The 25,896-nt window shown below is 35.9% G+C and overlaps 1 protein-coding gene across 1 annotated transcript in view; it reads left to right on the top strand.

Moving 5' to 3' along the window:
- Window positions 1–25,896, top strand: part of EYS (eyes shut homolog) — a 944,860-nt gene that overhangs the window by 286,793 nt on the left and 632,171 nt on the right. The window contains exons 15-18 of the mRNA XM_075087034.1: window positions 6,342–6,464; window positions 7,857–7,970; window positions 9,148–9,261; window positions 9,714–9,827. Coding sequence (XP_074943135.1) covers window positions 6,342–6,464; window positions 7,857–7,970; window positions 9,148–9,261; window positions 9,714–9,827 — 465 coding nt within the window. The remainder of the gene's footprint in view (window positions 1–6,341; window positions 6,465–7,856; window positions 7,971–9,147; window positions 9,262–9,713; window positions 9,828–25,896) is intronic.

Below are 25,896 nucleotides of genomic sequence, written 5' to 3'. Positions count from 1 at the left end.
CTATATTGTACTGTCTAAAGTAGGATCTTTGACCATAAAAAAGAGAGAATAATCTAGAAAATGCTTAGATGAAAATGCATAATTTAAAGTCTGTTTGGCCACAACTTCAGCTGTGGTTTTTAGGAACGATTCAGAGCAATTTCAGAGTTGTTGGCTTGTGGATAGGTCAAATAACAGAAAGGCAGAAAAAAGCAGAGAGAAGTATAGAACTCTCAGTTCTAACCTGAATTCTTGAAAAAATATTAGAGAAAATGTAATGATGAACTATTTATAAGCATCTGAAACCAACAAAAAGATGACAATCGGTCACTAGACAACTTGGATTTCTCAAAAGCAAAATGTGTGAAACCATTGCAGTTTCTGTTCTCAGGTGGTAATAAACCTTCTGGATAAGGAAGAAGTAGGTGATATATACCTTGAGTGAATCAGCATTCTTATAAAGAAACCAAGGGAACACTGTGTCAGTGAAACTACCCCTAAATGACACATAACTCACTGGGAAAATATAGTAAAAGATGATAGTTATTCAGTGTGGAAAAGAATTTCACTGGAAGCGTTTTGGGTCCACTAACGCTCTTCATCAGTGTTCTTCATCAATGACCTGGATGATGGAATTGGAATATTGTGACTGAATTTGCAGATGACACCTATCTGGGAGAGAGACGGGCAAAAACCTCTAGTAATGGTCTGGAAAAGAAAGATTTAGCTGAGCAAAGACACATCCTCTTCGGCAGTGATAAACAAATATAAATTTGGAACAACTGGGCAGTAATCTGCAGAAATGGATCCAGAGAGTTCAAGCTGAATGGGATTCAGCAATGTGCTGGTTTTGTGGAAAAAGAAATCTCCATGCTGAGATATTTTATCGGGAGTCCTGCTTGTGCAAGAAGTTATGTAGTTCCCTGCCATATGCCAGTGTACCAGCAGGCTCCTGCCAATCTGGCCTTGCCTTGCTGACTTGGACTTCCCAGCTTCATCCCAGACCTACCTTGTTACTGCAGGCTGTCTGGTCATCACTGGGCCATGGCAGACCCTGGTTACCAGCATTGGACCTCCTCAGACCTTCTTATTTAGCTACTGTGGGACTGTATTGCTTGTCAGTGAGGTTGTGCCCTGCCTGCCTTGCCATCATGTTCCTTATGTGAAGAATAAAAGTTGATTAAAATTATTAAACTAAACCTAGCTGAGCACAGTACTGGCTTACACTACAGTGTAAGATGTAGAGCTGCCGCACAGAGTCACCACATGACATGAATGGAATGTGTGTGTTGCCAACCATTACCCGTCTCCCAAAGCCTTTTAATATTTATTGCTGTAAAGGATTTGTGCCTCTGTATGCAACTGTAGATATTCAGATTTTGATCATGAAACCTAGAAAAAAAGTCATTATTATTCATACTGCTAGAGTTCATTGGTGAATGAAGATTACTGTCAGAAAAGCACTGGTGTTCAAAAAGTAGTGACCAACCTGTTAGAGAACAGTTTGTTACTGTTGACAGAACTCGGTTTAATCTGACAACTTGTTGATTTGTAAATATGCCAGATGACCTACATTCAGGTACACAGAGTTTATACTAACCTGGAATTTCAGTCTGATTCCACAATGGACCGGTTTCATGAAATGAAAATAACGTCTTTTAACTCTCCTGTGTAGGAGCACACCTGAAGCATGCGTAGGTAAAAACAAATCTCCAGGGTTGAGCAACAACTGCAAATGTATCAGTGAAGGGAAATTACTGCTCCTGCACCCAGAGTTTCTGCCCTAGCACAGAGGTGACTAGGACAAATTGGACAACAGTAATGCTTAGTAAAAGCCTAGAGGAGGGCCAGAAAGGCATGTGGATTCAGGCTCACATATGGTACGCTTCCAGCTCTGCAAGGTCTGCCTGTGAGGTCTGTCCACTGGGAACTATCTGAATCAGAATTGATCTAGGCCAACCAAGCTTCATTTGGTCCCAGCCTTAGAGCAAATCCATCTTTGAGAATACATATTATCTTTAGCCTAGATATCTTTAGCTTTTTATTGCCAGTGACAGATACATCAGCTTGCCATCATTGCCACATTAGTGTTTATAGTAAACAACCTAATATGACTGAGGCAGAACTTGTGTGGTGTCAAGAATATTTTAAAATGGACATGTATTTGTTGATACTAAATTGAGCAAGTGTAAGCAGAATGTGGACTGACTGCAATTTAACGTTCCTATCCAGACTACATTGAGCTTCAATTTTTGCTGGGAAAAAAAAAAATCAGTCTTCCTGTCAGAAAATCATAATATAAAATTAAAAGCAATTTGTAATTATAACTTTTCAGCTGCCTGTAGAGCTTTTTTAGGAATATCCAATTAAATGTTATTTCAACAGAAGATGCTGCCATGATGTGCTAGAAACTCTTTTGGCCTAGGAGATTTATTTTTTTCACTTACTACTTTGCAAAAGATTTAAAACTGTTGAAACACTTCACTTCAAACCTAAATGACAGAAAATTGTAACTCTGTTGAAATTATTTTGCCTTAGAATATTTACCTATTTATTTCAGGAATGGAATACGTAGGTAAGAAACTGAAGTACAAACACCCTAAATACTTGTAATAGCACATTCTGGCAACATGTTTTAACTTTCTTTCAGATTATGTGTATAGAAACACAAGTTTTGACTTGTCCCCAAGCTAGACTGGGAAATAGAATGACAACTGAATTTCTTACAGGAACAGAATACCATTTTTGAGATTGCGGCCATTGTTAGATAAGGAAGCCTGCTTGTGAAAATGAGCAGTCTTCAGAGAACACAGAAGCTTTCTTAAAGTGGCACGTGCATCATTTCTCAGTCTCTTTGATTTTAGAATATGATTGTTTTAAAACTTTTAGAGTAATTCTGTTATTCTAATCTAATTGCTGAAGTTTGAATTGTCTTCACTGAGAATTAGTGGGGTTTGATTTCCGAGTTCCAGAAACCCTATATGTGAGAAGGATACGACAGAGAAAATTGCACCTTCCACTGTGTCGTTTATAGTTGTCACTGGTTACTTCAGTACAACAACCACATGTGTTTATTAGAGCAGATGGTCACAGTAAAACACTCTGCTGTTGTATTGTCTGAGGCAACAACACCATTTTTTCCCGTCTTTCAACCAAAGGTGATGGTCTTTCCTCTTCATTACCCTTTCTCTATTTTGTTCAACTATGCTTAGTTCAATATTTTTTACAATTTTTACATATTTTTTTGCAATAAGTAAAGTTTTTATATCAGAAATTTTAGAAGACCCACGCAAAAGTCAGATTTCATTATGATAGGTGTTGAATGACAAAAACAATAACAATCACTCTATCTCAAAAACAAAATTAGTAAAATGGTTCGTATATTATTATTACCACATCCAGTGCAAATAAGGAGAAATTAGTAACGCGTTTGTGTATAAGAATCTGAACAACGGTGAAAATATTGTCCAGGTTTAAATGAGTTTATTAAATTCTGACATTTGTTTCTTTCAGTCTCTTTAAGTTTTTCCCAGCTGTAATTTTAATAGGAACCATGTAACTTTTTCCCCAGAAGTAATATTTGTTCAATAAGAGTGAATGAATGCACATCAAATCCTTCTGGCCCTGACAATAACCCTTAATGTGAGGTTCCAGTTAATAGGTTCAGATGTACTTGCCATCCAGAATATAAGGAGCCATGTAGTCAAATTGCCATAAATCCCTTTGTGGCTGGACTATGTCAGAATGGATCACAGTGCAATGATGTCCCCGGAGAGTTTAAGTGTCACAGTCTGACTAGTAAAAATCACTTTTGTCATGAGGCATTTGTGTTTGTCAGAAAGAAATGTCTGAAGAATGTAAATGTATCATTTCTGAAAAAAAAAAAAAATTTAAATACTCTGCTCCTAAATTTCCATTATCTAAATTCATCAAGTATCTTTTGAGTGGCTGTAGCAGAAAAATAAACTGACACTTGCTCATTTCTTTTTATAGGAAATAGTATATTCTTAAGTATTGTTGCTGAATCTGTTTTGATGAGAAACTTTACACAAAACCACACGTTTAATATTAAAATTGGGCCCTGAAACCACCCTTTGTTCTTCAACTTAGTATAGGAACTTCAGATATATTTGTCCATGCTGCAACACTTTGGTAATTATCAAAACACAGAAATAATAGCATAGATAGGTTAAGATCTTTATTTCCAATCTATAAAGTTGTTATCAATATTTATTTTTAGTTTGTCAAACAAAAAAAATCATGTTGGCTTTTCTATATTCAGGATCTCCACTTGGATGAAAATCACGTAACCACATGTAGCAGTTATACATATATCTTTGTATAACTGTTACCATCATTGATTAATGTTTCCATTTTACTTCTTTGTAATTTTTTATATTAGTTTTATGTAGTACTTCAGTAAGCAGATGTTAACAGCTATTTATGAATGCAAAAATGAGAGAGATGCTTACATTTTTAACAGCAATCAACAGGGAGGAAATCTTCAGCTGTATGAGAACATTGCACAGCTGGTGTTTGGGATGGAGTTGAAACATAGCTTGAAGACACCTTTCTGCATCTACTGATTTAGAAACCAAAACAACTGCATGTGTAGGGCAGTTTTAATATGCATTGTCTTGTATTTATGCCTAAAAGGGTTGTTATACAAGCCAGGATTTCTAAAGAGCAGTATGTTTCAGCAGTTTACCCTGATGGTCAGAAGTTGCTGTCTTACCTCATCTAAGCAGCTGTTCAAAAACTAAAAAATCATCTTCCCTATCAGGAGCTCTTCAGTCATGCCCTAAGGACATGGTTTACATTTTACTTAATTTCAAGACTATGCTAAACTAGGCCCAAGCAGGACTGAACTTTTAAAACTTTGTAATAATGTATTACTCTGGATTTGCACTTCATAAATGCTATAAAAACAGGGTTATGCCTAGTTTTTAAAGCTATCACAGTACACTGTAGGAATACAGATTTCTTTGGACATCTTTGACCAAAGATCCTTCTTTTTTCTCCTTGTTGTGTAAAACGTTGATGAACACAAGGTCAGATTTGGGGCAACTCAATGGCATGCTAGCATCTGTTCTTCCAATACCTATGCTACTGAGGCACAGCATTCCTTTATAAATCTTTTTTAAAATTAAATGTGAAGTTCAGATCTTCAGCCAGACTTGGTATCCAAGTTTGTAAGACATTGGAATTAATTATATTTAGCTCACTGAACCAAATCTCTGTTTTAAGTCTTTAGTGGCTTTTCATGCTGTAATTGTTAAATTATAATAAATTGGTCCAGTCTCTTTGGATCTTTGCTGGAACACTATTTTTGCAAGAATCTAAAAATCTTTAGAAACTTTTTAAGGCCTCGGTTAATAGGAGAACAGAAATCTATACTTCTTATACTTTAACTCACTGATTTTTTAGAACAAAAGTTACCACGAAAATGTCTTAAGTTTGAAAGCTGGTGTTTATATTCAGCACTTGGATCCTAGCTCCACATGTGATGACTGATTTTTTAATTGCTGTATATCAATTAATTAAAAATATTTATTGGGTTTGAAAACAGCTATTTTTAAGACAAACAAAGTATATTTCTTGCAATTATTTACTATGTATGTTCTAAAATAAAGGTGCTGTCATCAATGAACCATGTGATTTTCTTGCTGTATGATGGCTTCAGAAACTATAGTACCATGGCCAATATACCCTAAGTGTAAAATGTAGATTCATATTTTATCTTTGATTTTCTTTTTTAAATTTTGTGCATACATAGACCTCAACAGGAAACATGGATGCTCAATGTTTCACAAGATTAGGTTTCTTATTAACTATAAGTTAACTGGTTCAAAAAATCAATACCAATAAGCTGCAAAATGTGCCAGGTCTTGTAATACCTGCTTCATAACAGAATGGATTGGGACAATTTTCTTTTTGGCTTGGAAACATAGGATGTTTTCTTAGTGTGGTGTATAGAACACCACACTAAAAATGAGGAGGCTTTATCAACAGTGTGCTCACTCGTACTTCAATAAAAATAGGAGTATCTGCATAAAACCACTTAAAGATATTGACTTTCTATCAAATTCTCTTGGAAGACCCATTGTATCTTGAATGGTTTTTATTCTTATTACAGCTATTGCTTTCTCATACAGTTCTTTTGTTCCACTTAGAAGTGCTTTGCATATGAAACTGAAGCTTTCAAAGAAACTGAACTATTTTACTCTATCCTAAATAAAATTTTGAAATATAAGTAAAGAACACAAAACTGCTTAGCGAAATTGGTCTCTCACTTGTCTGTTTTCTCAGACTAAATGTGATAATAAAGTTTTTATGTCCTCTGTTACTCTATTTTTCATCAGGTTTTACTGGTCAGTTTTGCGAAGTAGGTGTGGCTGCCTGCCTCTCACAACCGTGTGGAGCCTCCAGCATCTGTAAAGACATATTGGGTGGCTACCTTTGTTTCTGTGCACCTGGTTTTATAGGTGGGTTCAAAGGAGTGTTGTTTAGCATGTTTAAGCCTGTCCTAAAGCACAGAAAGGAAGGTTATTCAAAAGTAGCAATAGCTATAATTTAGCAGTGTGCCTCTGATTCAGGCAGAAGCAACTTTTGTTCCCTGGCACATAAAAAGTACTTGGCTGTGTAAAAGTATTCAGCTGTAAAAAATACTGACTACAAGGGACTATTTTCACTCCAATAACTCTTACTTTACACTATTTTAGACAGGGTCTGTCTTACACTGATGTGATTGCAACTCCCAGCCATGTGCAAGCTGGCCTTAATTTATCTGCTTTGTGCTTCCTGTAAAAATAAGGCTGCAGTAACAAGGGCCTCAACTGCCAAATATACATCCAAGATCCTGGACAGGTTTAACTGCTCATGCTTAAACCTACCCTGCAGGTCACTGTCATTAGTGCAGTGCCTGACTAGATTAAAATTAGTTTGTCATGTCAGCATACTGTTATGGTAATTCCAGATTACAGTGTTTAAAAAAAAAAAATCCTTTCTAGAGACAGATTCAAATCTTTTTGATCACCTGTATGATGAAATAATCAAGTGCGGTAGGAATTCCCTGAGTGGCAGGTCAGCTCTGCAGCCCAGATCCATCCTGTCTAACTGCAGGGACTTTGACGGTCTCAAAGCAGGAATAGGATGACTCTAGGGTTCTCTCCTGGTAGTCAAGGAGGACACAGGCAACCAGAATTCAGATCTTGAATTTGAGGCCATTATCATCTGTTTGGATATTTCATATACAAAATGCAGAAAATAGTTTCTGAGCTTTGTTCTTCCTCTAAGGCCAGAAAAAAAAATATTAGGTACACCATTCTCAACTATAAATCAGCATCTATAATTTTTTCCTCTGCATATTTAAAAATATATGGCAATAGCTAACATTTTTATTATTAGTTTTAAAAAAAATCTAGTAAAATATTTGGCCATAATGGAATCTTTTCCCTGTATTTCCCATAGAAATCTTCATAACAAATCCAGAAATTCATTAGTGAATTAAAAAGAATATTACAGAAAACGGCTGTGATATTTTAATATTTGGTCTTAGAAAACATACGCTTTTGTGATGTTTCAGGAGAACTCAAGACTTCACTGCCCTTAAAATATGAAAAGATGCAAATTTCTGAGTACACCTATAAATACCTCCTTAAAATTCCCACCAGGTCTCTGTTGAACGTTGTATGTAATATATAAATTTCACTTCTACCTTTAATCAACAAGAAGTGAATTCCCCAAAGACAATTTACAGCTCATTGGTTAAAGTCCCCTGTACCTAACCTCAGTTATTTCATTTTGTTGTTGCTGCTTGCACTGGTGACTCACCGGTGGCATGTTCCTAATGAAGTGAATCCTTCACTTGTTCCCAGGTAATAACTGTGAGATTGAGGTGGATGAGTGTCTTAGTGACCCTTGTCACAATGGAGCTACTTGTATTGATCATCTGAATGCCTTCAGTTGCATCTGTCAGCATGGATTTCAAGGTATTAAAAGATCCACAGAAGTACCACTTCGTAAATCTACTTTGAGTCTTACACCAATTTTTTAACATATCAGATGAGATGCATGTATACTTATTTTAGTGTCACCTGAAGTTATAAACATGTACATTCAGCGTAAGTACATCTTGACTGAAGTTATCTACTTGGATTCCACAACAGCATGGAACTAGGTGTTTTCTGCTGGCTGGTGGCTTAGCTGTTGAAAATGGATCAGCGGGGTTCAGTGAAATTCTGCAAATAGCATATATTGTTTTCTGTAAGCTTTTTAAACTGTTGGCAGAGTTAATCTAATAGAATCGGAGAAAATACCTTTGTGGGAAAGGTTTTGTTCTTGGCATATTTGTACAATTTATATGAAAAATGTAATCACTTTGATAAGTGGATGCATTAATATCTGCAGCTATTCTTTCCTTTCAGTGCATATTAGGAATTTAAAGTGCATCCATTTTCTTTTTAGTGCATCATTTTTTAAACATCATGGATTTTTAATCATTGAAATACAAAGCAATCTATAATTCAAATGTTACAGGGCAAAATATTACATTTCTACTGCTAGTTATATTCAGAACACCTAACACTTGCTTTTTTATTTATTAAAATTCTTTGAACTTCCCAAACCTCACAATTGATGTCATTTTTCATTTATTCTTCAAATGATAAAAAATTAAGTTCCCTCAGAAATATTAGCAAGAGACTATTCTTATACTTTAAGTAGCTATGTGGTTATGTTAGCTACAGCCTAGACTGGAATAAATTGCATTCTTTTCTACATCAGATTTCTTCTTCCATTTTCTGGGAATACATCTGTTGCTTTATCATGAACACAAGGAATATTTCCTCTCATGTCATTGCAATGCAGTCTATTATATTTAACGTAATTTGTTTTCTATTCTTCTATATTATTATAATAAGAACATTGTCTGCTTTAAGCCTTAGGAATCTATTCAATGATTGTACTTTTAATCTTTTGGGAAAATTAGTGAATATCTCAAACATTAAAAATATCAACATATTGTCATAGACACCCAAATACAAATATAAAAAGGGTGTCAAATACATTCCAGTGTGTGAGCTATATTCAGTTAAAAAATATGTTGATATTTAACTCTATGTGCTATGCAGTAACTTCTCTCCCCTCTGCCTGATTGTATATTTATAGGCACAACTTGTGAAGCAAATATAAATGAATGTCACTCTTCTCCATGTCTTCATAATGCATCATGTGCAGACCTTATCGGTGGCTATGAATGCATCTGTCTACCTGGCTTTACTGGTGAGTTGTATTCATAGTAAACCTTGCTTTCCACATCGAGGTAATCCACAAAGCATCCATTAAGACATCACTGACTAATTTGCTTGTGTTTCCTTCTCATTTCTCTTTATCTGCCCTGGTCTAATGTTTCATTTGCATTCCAACAAACTGGAACACTGATTCCATCTGTAAACTAAATAGCACAAGATAAATTAGTCTGCATTTAAAAAGGCCCTCAAAGCTTCCACACACAGGAAGATTAGTTACCATTTAGCAACTCAGAAATAAGTTGTTATGTATTTGTGGTGATAAGAATTAAATGGATGGTGACATGAGTCTATGTGGCTCTTTATTTGGCTGATTTATGTTAGTTTCTCCTCACAAGTTCCTTGAGATTCTTGTGGTGCAAATGAATTAGAAATTGGCACCTGATTGTCTTATTAAATGCTTACAAATCTTTCATCTTTTCAAAGGTGCAAGATGCGAAACAGATATAGATGAGTGTGCTTCATTTCCCTGCAAGAATGGAGCCACCTGCATTGACCAACCTGGCAATTATTTCTGCCAATGTGTGGCTCCATTTAAAGGTAATGAACACCAAGGGAGAGGGGAAAGCAAACATAATTAACTTTAGTAAGCATTTCTGTCAATTGTCTGAACTCATTTCACTCTTCCTCCAGCATTATTAGTCCTTCATTTTCTCAAAGAAAGCTTTTAAACTGACCAGCCAGTTATGCCTGAGGCTGCAAGTAATGTGAAGTAAACTTTGTTTATACATCTACTAGGAGCATTTATTTATTAATCAAAATGGATACTTTAAAATCAGTTTGTGAACAGAGTAAGATTACTTACAAAATGATAGGCATATGCCCATTAAGCTGCCATCACAAAGACTGGTTGCTTTTCTACATATTTTTCTCTTTAATTTGATTGGTCATGGCATTTTTAAAATTATTTTTTCATTCTTAGAAAACAATTTATGTTTATCTTGGAATCCACAAATTGTGTGTGATTATTTCTGTTTATGTTTTTAAAGGAAATACACTTAAAATGCAAGCTTTATTATGACCTTTCTCATAGAAATTCTGGGGTTCAATTTTAAACACTCACTGCTAAAATAATTTAAAATAACTAATTGTGCGGTGTTCTTGAGCAAATCTAGTTCAAGTGATAATCTCAGTTAAAGCCACTTGTTGATTTATAAATTAAATATAAACACATTTTTCCTCCTGCATTTCAATATAATGATACATACTTCCAATTCCAGAATAATCATTAAAAGGCAATTTTCTTGGTATGTTGAGACAGCAGGGCTTTTCTCCTTTAGAGAATACGGTTGCATTAAATTCATCATTCATGAGAAAAGAGTGAGCTCTAATGTTTGTTCTTATTATTGTAGTTAATGGTCAAAATTTAGTTTGTCATTTTTATTAGTTTTAATTTATGTTCTGATGAATAAAATCTAGTATAATAACAAGTAAATGAGTACTGCAGTATCAGAATTGCCTGTTCGCAGAAAGATGTGAAATCATTTTCAGTACATGCTTGGAAATACTGGTCTCTTAAGTACTTGCTTCACAAGGAGCGAAGTTTTCAGAAGACTTTGGTATTCAGATATTTAAGTAAGTGAATAAAATTTCAGAAAGCCAACATTTCTGTAGTCATCCTTCAAGAAGTAAGCTGTGTCTAACACTCCCAGTGGAAAAGTTAAACCCTGCTGGCAAGATTCATAAATGGTAAATGAGACCTCTGAAAACATAGCATTCTTGGTACAGGTTGTCTAGAATCTATAGGATTCTTTTTGAAATAAAAGATTTTTTTGAGACTGGTTACATCTTTACAGGTTTACTCAGCACCTTTCAAGATCAATTTCTTATACTGATGTTACCTAGATTTATGATGGAGTAAATAAAAGTGGAATTAGTTTCATATGAAAACTCTAACTCCATCTCACACCATCTGTTTATTTAGTAATAAACTGCTATAAATGTAGTCTTTAACAGATTCACAGTAAGACAACATAATGGGGAGTTAACTATGTTTTCTAATTGTGTGGAAATACTCAGGTTATTGTAAAGAATATTTTTGTGTGCACTAATTACAGGTAACAGAACTACTTCATTAAGAAAGTACATATGTGATATTAATAGTAGAAGTTACATAGGAATATCTGTTTTGTTTTTGGAATATTTTCACAGATTTTCTTGCTTCTGTTATTCTCAGTGGTAAAGCATAAATGCTGTTTTATGAACGCTGTAATTTCCTTGGAAAGCAATCTGAAGTTGTATTTCCATAATACGTTGTAGTGGTTTGATTGTCCCATCACAAAATCTGACTTGAAGAGTATGCACCACGATTAGGAACATATAATCTACCAGTTGATCAGGATGTATACAGCACACCTCCACTATATAGAATGTAGAATTAAGGAATTCAGAGCACAATTTGGACACTCAGGTGCATTCATACAAAAGGTAACCTGTCAGATTAAGCTAGAAATGGATTCTACCTACAGAAACTGGTTTGCATATCTTTTTCTTTCTTTCTTCCTCTTTTTCTTGACTATTCTCATTTGTTTATTTTGACAAGGAGACTATGCAAAAAGCCTATGAGCAGAAAGCTTTGATTCTTCCATATTCCTTTTTCTTCCCCTTTATTTCCTTTTCTTTTTAAAGAGAAAACAGAAAAATCTTCACATTTTTGTTTTCTTTCCATTTCCCTTCTTTTAAGAGCAAGTATAGCTACTTCTCACCTTTATGTGGTGCAAACTTTTTGATATCCTGAATATGTACTTTTGTATTTTAAACACTTTTACATTAGTCCTATATTAATATAAAAATTCATCTGAAATTTTATTAATTATTGTATACTCACAGTTTCTTGTCTTTTTCTTGTGTGCTTTGTTTTGTTTGTTTGTTTGTTTTAAAGCATGAATCTGTCTACTTTGGCAGAATATTTTAACACATTCCATTGGCTTCCACAGAATACTGGAAGATACCTAAAGCTTTGGGCAGTAGTATATATCTGGATTTTTCTTCAGATGTCCAACAGCCCAGGCTTTGCAAATTAACTCTATAAGCCTGATCTGTGAATGACGTTTTAGTTTTTCTGTGGGCACAAACATTTTTAGAAAACCCAATTTCCATGGTAAAGTCAATGCATGGAGAGCACTGGGAGAAGATGTCTTCTGATGGTGTTGCTGTAACTCTAACAGTGAAAAAACTAATGCATTCCTCTCCATCAGTGTTCCCCTGACAGAGGATTTCCCCACAGTTAGTGTAGATCACTGACCTTTCTATAGATTCTAGTATGTCATTGGGACTACTGCCACTGAAATTGCTACCTTTGACTTTTCCCAAATGTTCAGCTAAACAGCTTGAGGGTACTAGCAGTCCATCTATGCATAATTCAAAAGAAAACTGAAGAAACTTGTAAGACTTCCAGATAAGAAATAACATCCTTGTCCACTTCTAATAATGTTCTAATTACTAAATATGATAATTGAAGTCTTTTCATCCGATTTCAGCCAAGTTCCTTGTCCTGTGGAGGAGAAAATTGGATTTCTTTTTTTCTTTACCTGTAGTCCTGATGAGGTATAAAATAATGAATTTCAAAGTCCATATATTTTTATATCATAACTCTTCTGACCTTGGTTTGGAAGGAGCTCAAGATTTTATTAAAGAAAAAATATGTATATCAGATTATGTTATTACTGAAAAGATTCTTGTGTAAACCCACACAGAAATCCTAGAAGAAACTGAGCCTCACTGAGAATGTGCTGTAACTAAGGTCAAATGGGAAAAAATAATAGCATCTAGATTTATAAAATATACTTTTGCAATTTATAATAGTTATCTAGGCCACAAATACTGTATGTGCTTTTGAATATGTTCTAATTAGCCCAGTAGGACAGTCCACTTTTTAAGGTCCAGTTCTCTGTTTCTGTCTGCTTTCACTAGTGTTCTGTCGCTGACTTGTATAGTACAAATCACTATTACATCTCACACTTAAATGCTGAAATGCTATTTACTGTGCTGCCACTTACAGATACTGTAGTATAATGTTCTTTTCATACAAGATTTAACCTAAGTATATATCAGGTATAGTTGCTTCTGCCTGGTTCTAAAGTATTAGTCCCTGCAAATATGCTACTATAAGTGTCTCCCTTTTCCACCCATTTTCTATCATATTTGAGGTACAACACTGACAGGCATGTATATTGGACATTTTTTATCAGAGGACATTCTGAAGTTAAGTTGTTCAGAAACACAGAAAGGGGATCAGCTGGTTTTCTGTTGCATTCCCTACTGGCAAAGTAACTATTGGAACTGGGAGCAGAAAGGAAGATAAACTTGATTTGGGTGCAGGAGAAATCAAAGATTTTAATATTAGCAACAGGAGACAAACAGCTCAGAAGTATATTCAGCTACAGTTCTGGCCAATACATTATCACTGATAGTGTCTTTGGCAGTAATTTATCTATTACAGTGTTAAGCAGGCCTCTCAGCCCTCTTATGAGCTTGATTCCGTTACAGAGCCCTAGCTGGGGAGTTATCATAATAACTTTTCTATTATGATATTGATTCTACAATTGTAGCCTTTCTATAATAGAATCACAGCTATTATGGAATTGATATCAAGTGCTTCAAAAGAGAGCAGAGTGTATGAGAAACATTGTGAGACTGTATCTCATTTAGGGGTCCTAACAGTTTTGTTCAAGGTAGAATGAAAGCTCCCATGTCTCTGTCAGGAAATACTGTCATGATCCATTAAAAATTAATACACACTTCAAGAACAGTGCAATTAGTAAACTTTATAGTCCCCATTGTTATATTTTATATATATAAAATATATACCTATAGTTTATCTATATTTACATCCATACTGGTCATTCCATGTGGAAGCATGTTAAATGCAGACCTGAAAGTATTTATTTACAGAGAATAATAGGAAGCAGAAATTTATAATTATCACATTTTGAAATCAATATGCCCTTTCATTTTCAGTGAAAGAGAGAAAGACCTCTCATTCCTCCATGCTAAGGAGTAAAAAAGAATTTTCCAAACCTCAAACCTACCATATTTTTCAGGCCCTTGCTGGTCTCCATTATAGCTTAGCAAGGTACATTTTTGTCTTAAGATATTTATTTTGTTATAAGGCTGAAACACACCGATTATATCCTTCCAGGAAAATCAGAACTGTCTTTTTGGATGGCTAGTTTTATTTGCTTTCCTTGGTTTTAAGTCTTCCTATAACTTACAGCTGGAGGAGTACAACAGTTTACAGATTTTATCTGGCTCTTGCTCAGTTGTACGAAGGGAAGGGGAGGTCATGCCTGCAGTTCATTCAATTGTTCAGAGATATCTTAGTAGAAGACCTGCTCAAATGCTCCACTGATAAAACACTGGTTCACCGATTTTAGTAAAACTGGCCCACGACGTAGAAGCAGAGTCTTTCTTACACTTTTTGGTTGTTCTAGTATTCCGCATCTACTTTCAAAGTACCTCTAGGTGCTTCACCCTAATCATTAGCCATTTCATCCATATTTCGATGTATTGGTGTTTTTGGTGTTTTGTTAAGAACCTGTGGTATATTCAAATATTCTTCTAACAAACAGCCAAGTCCATAGTAATAAATGCAAGTTTACTGTTCACAACTCTGAAGCACCAACATTTTACATTATCACACAGCCACATCAATGAAGTTATTCATAACTATGAGACATCTAAAAGATGTGTAGATGTGGCACCTTAGGGCATGGTTTAGGAAACGTGGTAGTGTTGGGTTGTCGGTTGGACTTGATGATCCTAGAGGTCTCTTCCAACACTAAAGGTTCTATGATTCTATCAGTGCTTGCTGAGAGCATATAAAGTGGGACTGTCCCTGCATCAGGCATGCTGCTTTTCAGCATTCTTAGCATGCAAAAGGAGAATGATCCCACTACAATTTCTAGACCAGCTCATTTTTACAGAAGATAAAGTAGGATTTATAAGGCTGCTTTGTTCTTACTTGGGATTGAAAGCTAAGAACAGATCTTGCCCTCTCACACCAGAACTGCAAATTTTCCCCATTTTCTACATTGGTATTTAAGGCAAAGGTGAACCAAACTACTTTACTAACATTTCTGTGATGCATGGAGTGAGCCAGTGTTCTGTTATTCCCAAAGAAAGCTCAGGAAGGAAGAAAGCATGAAAATGTCCCTTTCATGTAGAGATTCTATATTTGGTATGTGATAGCCTGGTAAGAGTTGACATGAATATTTATTTTTTTCCTTAAAAAAAAAAAAAAAAAAAAGCTACTTAGTAACTTCTTTTAATAAATGGAGCAGAGCAGTTTATCCTTTGATCCAAATTATTACATGACTCATTTAAAAAAATGCACTACATGTGTTTGGTCTAGATATTGCTAATAGGTATGACCTTTTTAATCAAATATATGTAACTGTAGAGGAAAACTGAAATTCAGTTCTGAGGAAATGTCTACTTATTTGTTGCAGCCTTAATGACACATGTCTCCAAATGTGTTCCAATTAAGATCAAAGCAAAAATGGTAATTGGCCATTAAACATGTTGCGAAAGAAAGTAAACTAGTGAGAAAGACAACTCAGCAGAAAAAAAAATGCTTAAGTCTGTTGAAAAGCAAGAGTAATAATGGAGTTTTCAGCATAGGACACTCTATTATGGCAACAGCTAATTACAAAACAGATAATAAGTAAGAAATCTAAGTGCTCATGAAGGCAAAAAACTAGAGTAGAGATAATGGAGCAATTACTTTTTCAGTGCTCATAGGCCAAATCTCAGTCTTTCCTGTGCCAAGACCCATGCAAAAAGGCAGTTTTGCAGGACCTGTGGCTCTTTCTAGCATCTCTCTGTGTTAGACCGTAAAAGAATATCTCCTGTTCAACATCGGTTTATATCTGGTTTTGCCGGTCTCTTGACACTGAACAGCCAAATAAAATTTTATTTAGAGGAAAAGTGAAATTGGTGCATAGAGCTATGACGGGCATTTTGCACACAGGAGCAAAGAGAAGAGGTGGGTAGAGAAGCAGAGTGGCAACGTTTGCGGTATATTAACTAGAAAATATACATTGCGACTAAGCAATAAAGAAGAAGGTTGGTCTAAAAGGCTCTGGAATGCCTACGTGGGAATCAGTATGAACTGGGACTTGCTGTTGGCTCATATATGAAGTCACTGCAGAACTTCTTTGGAATTTTTTTCTGGTATTTCTACCAAATTTGCTACTGTTTTTAAAAGTTGCCATCTAGATACATAAATTCAGGCGTTCCTGCAAAATGAAACAATTCAGAGAGTGAGTCTTTTGCCTAGCCATTTCTAGTGTCAACTTAGACACTCTTGGGTACGCTAGATACCCACAGGGGTCTGGCAGATATGACAAAATCTGTAGGAGAGCCACAGCCTTCCACAGCAGCACGGAGAACACAAAGGCATCTCTAAAAGTCCTGGTTGCTTAACTCTGTCCATACAAATTCAGTGAGGTATGTGTTGTAGTTTCAGCTCTGCTTTCAGTTTGCACCTTGGGACACTTCTTGATCCACAGGAAAAATTTTCTAAGCCTTTACAGCCGTGAGTACTCTGGGAATACTGCATGTGTAAATCCAGTCATCTACAGCAGATAAGGGGTTTGAAGTTCATTAACCATTCTGGAAGAATGGTGTATAAGAACAGGGAGGAGATTTAAGTTATGTAGATGATAAAACATCTATTCATTGCAGATGAGAATCTGTATGCATCTGGCCCTTAATTTTCCAGAAAGAATGTGCAAACTACAACTTTTCAAAGACTTACAACATTGTTATGTTTTCCCTGGCTGCCTTACAAATTATGAGGGCATTGCAGTTGCTCAAAGAAAAGTTTACCAAATTTGGGGGTTTTTTTTGGCCGGTGAAACAAATGTTTGCAGCTTTATTTTTCTGCGTGGTGGGCCTATTTACGGTGTAGAGTCATCTGCTAATACACAAATAAAAGCAGCTGGTATCAGTTGCTCCAAATAATATCTGGCCAATTTGTTAAATTTTAAGAAAATTAAAATAGGATCTCAAAACACAGAAGGGTTTGGCCACCTGAACTAAAATGACAACCACAGGTCCTAGGTCATAAGCAAAAACTGAGTCTTTCTGTAAGCTTTCTGCATATATTAGTAATTTCATTTTAATTCTTACGTAGTAAACAGTGGTAAGATAAAAGAATGAAATCATTCCCATATATTCCCATATATTTCAGTAGGAAATGAATTTGTGGTAATTGTTTGCCTTAGTAGCATTCTTTTTTTATTACCTAAGAAAGAGTGAAGCATGCTTTTATGCTGAAACCTGAAATGCACAGATGTGGATACAGACATACCTTCATTGTTTAGTATTAATAAACTTGTACATTTTAAAATAAAAAATGCACCTAAATAGTATATTCAACTTCTGTTTTTGTTTATTTTTACAGAAATTTATACAGGTATGGAGCAATAATATATGCATGTCTGTGTGATTTGCATTTTAGAGTTTGTGATGTGGGTCCATCTCATGCTTTGTTCCAACACTGTTGCATGGTCTGCATTATCATACAGAAATAAGGAAATGTTCTTTACTTGAAAAGTGCAAAGTATTGCTTTTCAAACAACCTTCCAAACAGACAAACTCACTGATTTTCAATTAGTATGACTTTTGCAGAAAATGCCTTTTCACAAAGCAATTCCTTTCATGGAAAGCAGAATTAGCATTCCAAGGAAAAGAATGGATTTGCTATACATTTTAACTGAAAGAAAAGACTTGCTATATTTTTAAACTGTTAGAGTGATACTTTGCTTAATTTCAAGTAATATCAATATATGCATGCTTCTGCAGGTATTTCTTCCTATCCACTTCCAGGGTACTTCTGGTTTTTTATTTACATTTACTACCCTTTAATCATCTCAGCTGTGGAAGCCTTTTTGTTTTCTTATGCCACAAAGTAAATCAAGTTAAGCAGCCAGTTTATAAAATAATGGCAAGCTTAGAGGTACATCTAAACTTTTCAAAGTTATAGAAAATGACAATTTTGAGCTTTTAGTAGAGACAATTTCATATTTGGCATAAAGACATTTAACCTTTAGAGTTGCAGGGACCTTAAATTTCAGGCATCTAACTTATTGCTTATTAGTGTTCCTGGGATTTTACAATAAGTTTATGAAAGCCTTTGGGGGTCGGAGCCATTGAGATGTATACGCTTGATGAAAAGCAAACCAAAAATTAAATAATATTTTTAATTAAAATTGTGTCTACTAGTTTCAGAAGAACAGTCTTGGGAAAACAGAAAGTTGCATATAGACTGGGGGCAGAGATTTGGGGTTTTTTTTATTTTATTTTTATATAGCCTTATAGTGCCTTTGTATACCAGATTGCCTCCTACAACTAAACACATTTTTACTTTTATTGAATGACATTCAATTTACTTAATTTACCCAGCAAAGTTGTGGTGATCCACTTTAATGTTAGAAGAGTCTTTTAGCTCTGTTGTTGAAAGGTGAGTTACAGAAAGACTGAAATTTAACGCTGTTGCAGTGACATTGTGATGATAAAGAAAAAAACTGAAAACATAGAAAACATCTAAGAAAACATATTTATTGTGGAAGATTTACATCAGTCACTGGCTTTTACTTCATATATGAAATTAGTTTAGTGTCATTTTGAAAAAATGGTCTCTGTGTTCTGAACCTGATCATATAATCTAAACAATGTAAATTTAAATAAAAACATTCCTGAGTTAAGATGAAATTTTGAAAATTTTCATGGATTTATGCAAGCCATATAAAATTAGTCTGTTGTAAATTTTTCTCCATATTCTTCCCTTACTGACCTCCTTTAAGCTGGTGTAATTTTCTCATTTGATTGAAGCTGAATACTATTACCTTCATTCATATGGTACACATTCTGTTTCATCAAACTTTTAACAATGGCGCATAGACTATAAGCAAGGCTACTGAAATCCAACGATACCAGTGTCATAAGGTTACTGGAGCTGGATCCCAATAAAATAAATAAATAGATAGATAAATAAATAAATAAATAATTTAGTTAGCCAGTGTCTAAAGATCAGATACAAAGATGTCAAGGTTCAGTCCCAGTCAGCAAATAAACACCATGCAGCCGCTCGCTCTCTCCCCCCACCACTGTGGCATGGGGGAGAGAATCGGAAGAGCAAAAGCAAAAGAAAAAAAACCTACAACTTCTGGGTTGAGGTGAGAACAGTTTAATAATTAAAATAAAATAATATTGATAATAATGATTACAATAATTATTGTTATTATTATAATATAATAAAAAGGAAAAGGGAAAAAGTGAAATAAATCAGAAACAGAAATGATACAACCGCTCACCACCCACCGACTGACAGTGCCTGTCCCCGAGCCGCGATTGCTGCCTCCCTCCCCCGGCCAGCCCCTCCCAGTTAACGTACTGGGCATGACGTTACATGATATGGAATATCCCTTTGGTCAGTTTGAATCCGCTCTCTTAGCTGTGCCCCCTCCCCTCCCGGCTTCTTGTGCACCCAGCAGAGCCTGGGAGGCTGGACATGTCCTTGACTAGTACAAGCACTACCCAGCAACAACCAAAACATCGGTGTGTTATCAACATTGTTTTCATACTAAGTCCAAAATACAGCACTGTGCCAGCTGCAGTGAAGAAAATTAACTCTATCCCAGCTAAAACCATGACAAAATATCAGATCAGCGTCACAGTTTCCGTCAGAGAAGCTAGGAGAACTGGGACTGTGACACTCACTTCAGAACTTCACAGCGCAACTGCTTCCTCTGACCCCAGTTGGGGGCCCAAGGGTAGGTGCTGGTACCTGGCTGGTCCTTCCTCTCTTGTCCAAACCCCCACACAGACCACTTGGCAATGACGGCGCTTTGTCTGCCTTGAAAGCTTTCTGTCCTTGTGAGTGCATGTTTAACACCAGTAATAGACTACTTGGTATTATTTAGGAAATTGCCATCCAAATGACACCCTTGTTCTGATACTAGCCATAGACAGTTTATTTTTACTATACTGCCATAATCGTGCCAGCAGTTTGCAATCAGATATATTTTGTCATTGATTCAGTCCGTACTTTTACAGCAAAATGCTGACTTGGAAAGCTGTTGTCAGATTTAATTTCTTAAATTGTTAGTAGTGAATGGCTTTTTTATTAAATTATTTTCCAAAAAGAATAACAACATTGAAGAGATGCCATTTCTGATTATAAGAGAATTCTGTACTACACATCAAAATGTTTCATGTAGAGATTTATGCTGAGCAAATAAAATGAACAAACAAATGTCAATAGTTTCACATAAAGAAATTAAAACTTATCTCAGGTAATTTATTTTCTATGTCATTTTTATAAATTATGCTTTTGACTTTTAATAATAGCCTTAACAGAACAGTCCCTTTCAGTAGGGAAAAAAAAAAAAAAAAATCTATTTTCAGTATTCATTTATGATATTTAGAGATTCTACTGTAGAAGTATTATGAACAAACACAGCAGAAAACAGAACTGATAAATATTAGCAGAATGACATTTCTGAATATGCAATATGCTTCTCATTCCTAAACAAACAATATGACAATTTTCCAAACGTTATTCATTATTTGATAAATATTGTATGCTAATAGAGAAGCATAGTATATACTATGAGTATATGCTTTTACGTATATGGAGAGGTGTAATATTTAATCCAATACATTTTGCCACTGAAAAGGAAATTGTCCTTCAACTGACTGTATAATTTAATCATTTGTGCATATTCTCCTGGGGTTTGTTCAGGTTTATTCTAATAGAGAGGCCTTTAATTTTCTAGTAAAGTAAAGACAATCTATCTATTCTTGTAATCAATAAAATATAGTCAAGAATTAAACAAGAAAAAAAGGTTTAAGTTGTCTAATGGAAATAACAGCTGGAAAGATGTGCTGAACTTATTAAATTATTAATGAACAACTGTGATTCTTTCACATTTGATCTGTTGGGCATACTTTCCTTCTCTTTTTTGTCAGCTAATTGTATTTAGTGGATATTACCTTTCTACTCTGTGATGGCCAATTTAAAAATCCTGATACGTCAGTGGGAGAAGACATTTAATATTTCTATATTTGCACAAAAATTCTCTAACAAATATTTTACAATAAAGAAAAAATACAGAAGATATGAATTCTGCATTCTGATTAATATACTTCCATAAAGAAATTTTTCACCTATAACCTGTTTGCTCCTGGACTTATCCAAATAACTTCAATCATACATTTACAGCTTTGTTAAAAAAAAAGTGATATGAGAGCAACAGCAGCAGTGCATTCGTGATACTAAAATGTGACCACCATTGCCTATTACTATCCAACCTTCATCTTTGTGTGAATATACATTTTTTTAAAAAATCTACTTTAAATTAGCCAGTTTTCTTTTCTTGTTTTCTTGCTACTTATATTGATTAGCATTAATAATCAATTATTTATTATTGAATGATTTTCAGATTGTATTGTAAAATAATGTAAATAGTTGTAATCCTCTGAGTGAAGGAATGGTCTTTTAAATTATTAATTATCAATGCTGACAGTTAAAAATTAATTGATTCAGGGAAAGGGACTGAGTGGGTGGAAGACAGTCTTATTTTCCTGTTGTTTTATTTTTCCAGTCTTCCAGTTTGAATATGAATGAAATCTTTGCCATTTCTGTCAGTAGCAGAAAAAGATTTTCCATGCAGTGATATGCAGGAAAGATGGGTGGGAGGAAAAAGAGGTGGAACTTCTAATTAAAGAATGGTGAAGGTTGCTTGAAAGAAGGCACTGAAAAAAAGCATTTAGAATACTACTAGCAATTAATATTATACCACATATTTTGGCCTCATTTGTTAAATAGGATCGTTAACCCAGATCATCAACTTTATGACCAGATTTTAATTTACTGTTCTTTATAAATGTCAGGATAATGTATATATTTTTTTGCTTTGTGCTGTTTCTCTTTACTGTAGTTAGAACAAAAGCAGTAATTTATGTTTCCCCTAATTCCTTAAAGAAATGGAAAAAGCCTTTTTTGTCAGGGAACAATTTTGGTGTAATTTCAAATCAGTACAATCTTCACTGGCATTCATACCCTCTGGGGAGCTGCCTTGATCAAGAACCTGAAGAAGTGGTATAAATCCATGCTCCTGCTTGCAGACTAGCACAGGAGGAAGGTGCATGAGCTCCTTACCAGCTGGACATGCATCCTGGTTGAATTGTCATGCTCCCAGGGAAAGGAGCTGAGGAGTAAGAACAGGCAACACTGCATCACTGATGAAAAAATGGAAGATGAGGAGTTTTTTCTTAGAGACCATGGAGGGACAAAAGCCTGATACCCGCAGCAGCAGGAACAGAGGAGAGGGAAAGGATAGGTAGAGGATACACTTGGGCATGGGGGGACAGACTCTACAATAATGGAGGCTGAAAGATTGTTACTTCTGACAGCTTGAGGGAGACTTTCTCTTCACCTACAGAGGTTCACTTATGGAATAAGTATTGGGTCATGACAACAGGTGAGGAAGAGTCAGTTTCATCCAGAGAAGCATGTAAGCTGTCCAAGTCTGATGCACACACCCTCACCAGTACCACTTAAATGAAGCAATGGTTGACAATAGATGACTCCCTCCTCTGAGGGACAGTTGCACTAACTTTTGACCAGATCTGATCTCTGAGAAGGTTGGTTTGCATGTCAGAGGTCTGGATTCAGGATGTGGCAAAGAAATTGCCAAAGTTTGTCTGATGCCCAGATCACTACCTTTTGCTGCTTGTCCATGCAGGCACCAATGATACTGCCAACAGAGACCTTGAGCATATCAAAAGTGACTAGTGGACTCTAGCAGCAAGGGTGAAGGCAGTGGGGACCCAGCCAGAGTTTTCCACAGCACTGCTGGTAGGAATAGAAACATCTAAGTGATGATAAACTAGATTTGAGGCAATAAATACGTCAATATGTCTTAAAATTTATGAAAGCAACAAAAGAATCTGACAGTGTGGGTTACCCCTATACCTTCCTTTCTGAGTCTGCTAACACTGAACATTTTACATTTCAGTATTTCCAAAAATCTTCTCAGAAATTGTGTTTGAGATAGTAAGAATCATCTTCAGCTGACGCTTGAAATAAATTATGAATTTCTGAATAAGAAAAACACATTTTTATCCATAGTTCTTTGAAGATCACTGGTTTTTGGAGACTAAAACCAGACAAAATTTGTTCAGTTACTCTTTGGTCAATGATACAATTTTCTACACAGAGTGTAGAAAGAAAAGGCAGAAGAAACTCAGTAAGTTATTGAACCAGCAGAACAAAATGTTTGAGATGAAAATCATACATAAAAGCCTGGGGTCTGGGAGTATATTGAGGGTGTTTTTTTTAAAAAAAAAAGGTCATACTTTCCAGAAATATATAATTAACTCACGAAACTTTGCCACGAGATACTGAGATTAAAAACTTAAAATTCATTAGCATTCACATGACAGAAATGTGTACAGTCCTAGTTATACTGGACAAATATTTGAAAATAACATAAACCCGTGACCTTCAGGACATATGTCCTCACTATTTCTTATTGCCTCTTTATTTTCCATTTGGTCACCAAACTCTGTTATGATCTTATCCAAAAAGTGGAAGTGTCTAGTGTTGGAGAATAATACTACAGTAGGGGAAAACTGATGCACTATGATATAACTTTTGCTTTATGTACCAGAAACGCCTACCCCCACAAACACTTTGCGTGTAAGAGGATAGACAAATCTGTTTAAAGGTTCTTCCACTAATACAGAAAAAAACCAAGTACTGCATTACTGGATCATCTGACAGTTCCACTTATGACTGTGAGCCATGTGTTAAGCTTATTCATATGCGTGTGAACTCTACTTCAGGAATCAGCAGGGTTGTCACCCATGTCAAGCTGTTGTGATGCAAAGATGAAAACTTCAGGGCGAAATCTCAATGTGCCATATGGCTGCTTTTGCTGTGCAATTTTATGAATTCCAGATCTGAGCATGTTGGCTGCCTATGGCAGGATTATCCTGCACTGGAGAGACCACTGGTGACATAAAGACAGGGAACAACTTGTGTCGTTCTTTTTCTCCTCTATCAGCATCACTACTGGGGTCAAAGGGTAGCTGGTTGTTGTTTTTTTTTTTACCTCAATTCTGTTCCTACTTATTGCTTTTCCTATTAGAAGCCTTAAGACTTCAGCCCTTAGATGCCTGTCTTATAGTAAGGAATCAGTTCACCTAAAATGCTGCTGACATCTTGGACAGTGCGTGTTTTGTTATCATGAAGAAGGCCTGTGCATAGCCAGTGTGCTACTACGTGATTAACGGTTACTGTGTGATTAAAAGTAAAACAAAGGAAGGTAGCTAATGTTGAATTGGCCAATAATGGTCTATAATGACCGTCCAAGCAAAGGAGGAGATATGTGGATTCAGCTGACTGCAGCCAATACTAAGCACATAATAACTGTGTGCCTGACTGTCCTCTCTTACAGCAGAGCCCAAGCCATGTTACTGACAACATATCTCAGTAAATATAAAAGTACATTTCCCATATTAAAGTTAAATAACATTCAGGCTCCTGGACACCTTAATATTGAAGTTATCCAATGAGTGTTTTTCATCCTTTCACCATATCCTACAAATTTAAGAAATTTTAAGCTTTCAGACAAGTCACATAATGGCACTAAGTGGCACTGTAGATTGATCTTAACCACTGTGCTGTAGTTAAAGTCTTGTTCTGAAACCATAATAAAATATTCAATATCTTCCTCCAGAATAAGCTAACTACTTAACTGATTCAGTTTCCCACAAATTATATCCAAAAAACTGTATGAATTGCCAGTTCTGTTAGTTAGCAACGGGTCTACAAACTTAAAGATGCCATATACTAGAGGTGACCTGTAACACTGGTTGATTCTTTGTCAGGAATTCCTGTCTGAAATTTTGACCCTGAAAAGAAATTGAAAATTCTCAGTACTTACCTCATGTACTGGGTGCAGGTGCCCAGGCGCTGACAGCACTGGGGGGTGCAGGGCGGCCTCTGTGAGGAGCGGCCGGGGCTGCCCCATGCCGGACACGGCCGGCTCCAGCCGGCTCCAGCCCGCCCACCCCAGGGCACGGCCGAGCCCCGCAGCCACGGTGGTGGTGCCTCAGGGAAACTGTGTAAGAAAGGGCGAAATACTGCACAGGGAGTGAGGCATGAGGAAAAAAGTGTGAGAAATGGGACTGTGAGCACCAAGGTGAGAGAAGGAGCGGGGAAGGGGGGAGGGGAAGGAGGGGGGAATTTCTGCTCCAGGCACTAGAGTAGAAATTCCCCTGCATCCTCTGGAGAAGACAGTGGTGGAGCAGGCTCCTGGCAGGAACTGTGGACCATGGGGGGTCTGCACTGGAGCAGAGGGGAACTGTTATGGACTGACCCCAACCCCCATTCCCCATCCCACTTGTTGTGGTTTAGCCCCAGTCAGCAACTAGGCACCACACAGTCGCTCACTTGCTCTCCCCACCCCAGTGGGATAGGGGAGAGAACTGGAAGTGCAAAGGTAAAAAGACCAATGGGTTGAGATAAGGACAGTTTAATAATTAAAATAAAGCAGTAATAGTAGTAATAATAACAATAATAATATAATGAAAT

The sequence above is a fragment of the Phalacrocorax aristotelis genome, chromosome 3 (genome assembly GCF_949628215.1).
Source record: "Phalacrocorax aristotelis chromosome 3, bGulAri2.1, whole genome shotgun sequence".
Taxonomy (NCBI): Eukaryota; Metazoa; Chordata; class Aves; order Suliformes; family Phalacrocoracidae; genus Phalacrocorax; species Phalacrocorax aristotelis.
The sequence above is the reverse complement of the archived record's forward strand: the minus strand, read 5'-3'. Positions and strand labels throughout refer to the sequence as shown.